At 46.5% G+C, this 3,999-nt stretch overlaps 1 protein-coding gene across 1 annotated transcript in view; it reads left to right on the forward strand.

Moving 5' to 3' along the window:
- The first annotated feature begins 258 nt into the window (after positions 1–258).
- UFM1 (ubiquitin-fold modifier 1) overlaps positions 259–3,999 on the forward strand; it is a 14,284-nt gene continuing 10,543 nt past the window's right edge. The window contains exons 1-2 of the mRNA XM_010835642.1: positions 259–362; positions 439–495. Coding sequence (XP_010833944.1) covers positions 361–362; positions 439–495 — 59 coding nt within the window. The 5' untranslated portion in view covers positions 259–360. The remainder of the gene's footprint in view (positions 363–438; positions 496–3,999) is intronic.

A 3,999-nucleotide genomic window follows, 5' to 3' on the forward strand; every position in this document is an offset into this window, starting at 1 on the left:
TCCCGGACCCATACTTCCGCCCCGACTTGCAAACTGGGACCTTGAATCTCGCTGTCTCTGTGCTGCCTAACTAAAAATACGGAAGAAAAATAACTTCAAGTAAAATAGTATTCTTTCCATACGACCCGAAACTGTGTTCCAGAAATATACATACAAAAGCATTCGCTATTTCGATCTCGTAAGCTCCGCCCAACTTGAGCCTCTGGCTCCAATTTTCAGGCAGTGCTCTGGACAGCCGCATCTTCGGAGGACCCCAGCTTGCGGAAGGAGACGTGGACCTGAGTTGGAAGAGACGCTAGGGTGCAAGTGTGAGGTTCAGCACGGGTTTGCTGCGAGGTTTCGGTCCCGAACGGCGGCACCATGTAAGTGTTGGCTTTCCAGCCGCCCAATTCCGCGGTCCCGTTGCCCGACCTTAACTTCTTCTTCTCTCTTCCTCAGGTCGAAAGTTTCTTTTAAGATCACACTGACGTCGGACCCGCGGCTGCCATACAAAGTGTGAGTAGCTCGGACGCGGTGGCGGGTGGAGGGGCTCTCGAGTTGGGGGGAAGGCGACTCGAGCCATCCCAGCGGCCTCCACCTCAGCAGTGCGCGTTCCTCTCCTCTCCCCGAGGCAGCCCCACTCACCTGAACCGGGTTATCGTGTATCAGCTTGCCCTGGCGCGAGGCTGTGTGGGTGTTATGTGATGGGAACGTCGTTGTTGGTTTCCGAGCTCTCTTCGGAACTCATTTCGGGGGTGGTGGAGCGGGGGCACGTGTGGACCGGGCCCTGGTGATTTGCTGGTATCCTTAATACAGTCTTAAACCTGCTTATAACGAGACAGGCCTTTCACCGCTTTGACCAACTGTTCGGGGAAGTAAGGCAAGGCCTCCCAGCCCAGGTTCCGAAATGTCCAGAACATCAGGCCCTTGATTCCCGTTGGTGTAACTCCCACGATAGTTGGGCTTAACAAGGTAGAGCCCTTAACTGCCTCTTCTCATCATCTCTGATTTCTACCTTTATACCGGAGTATCCTCATCAGTCTGTCAACTGGCTCTGGAAAAGAATGAGGAGGAGGGAGGGAAGAAAGAGTAAGGCAGCATCAGTAACTATATAAGAGTGCCTGAACGTGGTACCAGTTCGCTTAATACATATTGACTGGATGAATTTGCTGGCAGGCCTCTAGTTTAGTGTGTGTGTGTAGTTGTATGTATAGTTTGTATATGGATATGTTTATATAAAATGTATATAACATGTATGATTTTAGTTCAGTCGCTCAGTCGTGTCCGACTCCTTGTGACCCTATAGACTGCAGCATGCCAGGCCCTCCTGTCCAACACCGACTCCCAGAGTTTACTCAGACTCATATCCAATGAGTCGGTGGTGCAATCCAACCATCTCATCCTCTGTCATCCCCTACTCCTCCCGTCTTCAGTCTTTCCCAGCATCAGGATCTTTTCCAGTGAGTCAGTTCTTCACATCAGGTGGCCAAAGTATTGGAGTTTCAGCTTTAACATCAGTCCTTCCAATGAATATTCAGGACTGATGTCCTTTAGGATGGACTGGTTGGATCTCCTTGCAGTCCAAGGGACTCTCAAGAGTCTTCTCCAACACCACAGTTCAAAAGCATCAATTCTTCAGCGCTCAGCTTTCTTTATAGTCCACCCTCACATCTATACATGACTACTGGAAAAACCATAGCTTTGACTAGACAGACCTTTGTTGGCAAAGTAATGTCTCTGCTTTTTAATATGCTGGCTAGGTTGGTCATAACTTTCCTTCCAAGGAGCAAGCATCTTTTAATTTCATGGCTGCAGTCACCATCTGCAGTGATTCTGAAGCCCCAAAAAATAAAGTCTGTCACTGTTTCCCCATGTATTTCCCATGAAGTGATGGGACCAGATACCATGATCTTGGTTTTCTGAATGTTGAGTTTTAAGCCAACTTCCCCACCCCCCACCTCCTCTTTCACTTTCATCAAGAGGCTCTTTAGTTCTTCTTCACTTTCTGCCATAGGGTTGTGTCCTCTGTGTATCTGAGGTTTTTGATATTTCTCCCGGCAATCTTGATTTCAGCTTATGCTTCACCCAGTCCAGCATTTCTCATGATGTACTCTGCATGTAAGTTAAATAAGCAGGGTGACAATATACAACCTTGATGTACTCCTTTCCCAACTGAGAAACAGTGTGTTATTCTATGTCCAGTTCTGACTGTTGTTTCCTGACCTGCATACAGGTTTCTCAGGAGACAGGTCAGGTGATCTGGTATTCCTATGTCTTGAAGAATTTTCCACAGTTTGTTGGGATCCACACAGTCAAGGCTTTGGCATAGTCAGTAAAGCAGAAGTAGATGTTTTTCTGCAACTCTCTTGCTTTTTTCGTGATTCAACGGATGTTGGCAGTTTGATCTTTGGTTCCTCTATCTTTTCTAAATCCAGTTCTGGAAATTCATGGTTCACATACTGTTGAAGCCTGGCTTGGAGAATTTTGAGCATTACTTTGATAGCGTGTGAGATGAATGCAGTTGTGTGGTAGTTTGAACATTCTTTGGTATTGCCTTTTTTTGGGATTGGAATGAAAACACATTTTCCAGTCCTGTAGCCACTGCTGAGTTTTCCAAATTTGCTGGCATATTGTGTGGCATATTTCACGGCATCGTCTTTTAGGATTATGTAAGTAAAAGCAGCTCTGAGATTTGTGGGGAAACATGCTTTACCTCTTTAGGCCAGTTTTCACTTGTCAGGCAGGTAAATATGTACTGTAATAGAGAAGCGTCCTTTTGAGTTGCTAACGGTTGCATTCTAGAGAGGATGTTGCAGTTGTAGATTTATTCTGGGGAAATGTCCCAGTTTTTATGGTTGGTTTTGCTTGTTGATTGATTCCTTGTTGATACTGCTACTTGGTTATAGAAATGTTGAAATCAAACATTCTCTGTCATGTACAGGATGCATTAGAAACACTTTAGACTCTTTCAACTCAGATGGTAAAGAATCTGCCGGCAGTGTGGGAGACCTGGGTTCCATCCCTGGGTTGGGAAGATCCCCTGGAGAAGGGAACGGCTACTTACTCCAGTATTCTTGCCTGGAGAATTCCAGGGACAGAGGAGCCTGGCAGGCTACAGCCCATAGCATCACAAAGAGTCCAACAGGACTGAGTGACTTTCACTCTGACTCTTGCAGTCTAATTCTAGTCTTCCCAGTCTCAACTCCCTGCCTCGCCTCCCCAGCCCCGTCACTACCACCATCATTTAAAGTTTCAGCCATCCTAGTTGCATATTGACAGCAAATCTTTTGAAATCTACCTGCTCTGGCACACATTCTCTTCTGTGCTTAGAATGTAGTTTTGTGAGTACCACTTCCTGATAACATCCTTTAATGATTAAAATTTCACCTCCGTGACAATTTCTGTGATGGTATAGAAAGTTCGTGTCACCCTTCTCTCAGTGTCCTGTACAAACTTCATTCTTTCTAACACTGGTCAGTTCAGTTCAGTCGCTCAGTCGTGTCTGACTGTTTGTGACCCCATGAATCGCAGCATGCCAGGCCTCCCTGTCCATCACCAACTCCCGGAGTTCACTGAAACTCACGTCCATCGAGTCGGTGATGCCATCCAGCCATCTCATCCTCTGTCGTCCCCTTCTCCTGCCCCCAATCCCTCCCAGCATCAGAGTCTTTCCAATGAGTCAACTCTTCGCATGAGGTGGCCAAAGTACTGGAGTTTGAGCTTTCACATCATTCCTTCCAAAGAACACCCAGGGCTGATCTCCTTTAGAATGGACTGGTTGGATCTCCTTGCAGTCCAAGGGACTCTCAAGAGTCTTCTCCAACACCACAGTTCAAAAGCATCAATTCTTCGGCACTTAGCCTTCTTCACAGTCCAACTCTCACATCCATACATGACCACTGGAAAAACCATAGCCTTGACTAGATGGACCTTTGTTGGCAAAGTAATGTCTCTGCTTTTCAATATGCTATCTAGGTTGGTCATAACGTTCCTTCCAAGGAGTAAGCGTCTTTTAATTTC

This window comes from Bison bison, unplaced genomic scaffold (assembly GCF_000754665.1).
Source record: "Bison bison bison isolate TAMUID 2011002044 unplaced genomic scaffold, Bison_UMD1.0 scf7180017864048, whole genome shotgun sequence".
NCBI classification, from domain to species: domain Eukaryota; kingdom Metazoa; phylum Chordata; class Mammalia; order Artiodactyla; family Bovidae; genus Bison; species Bison bison.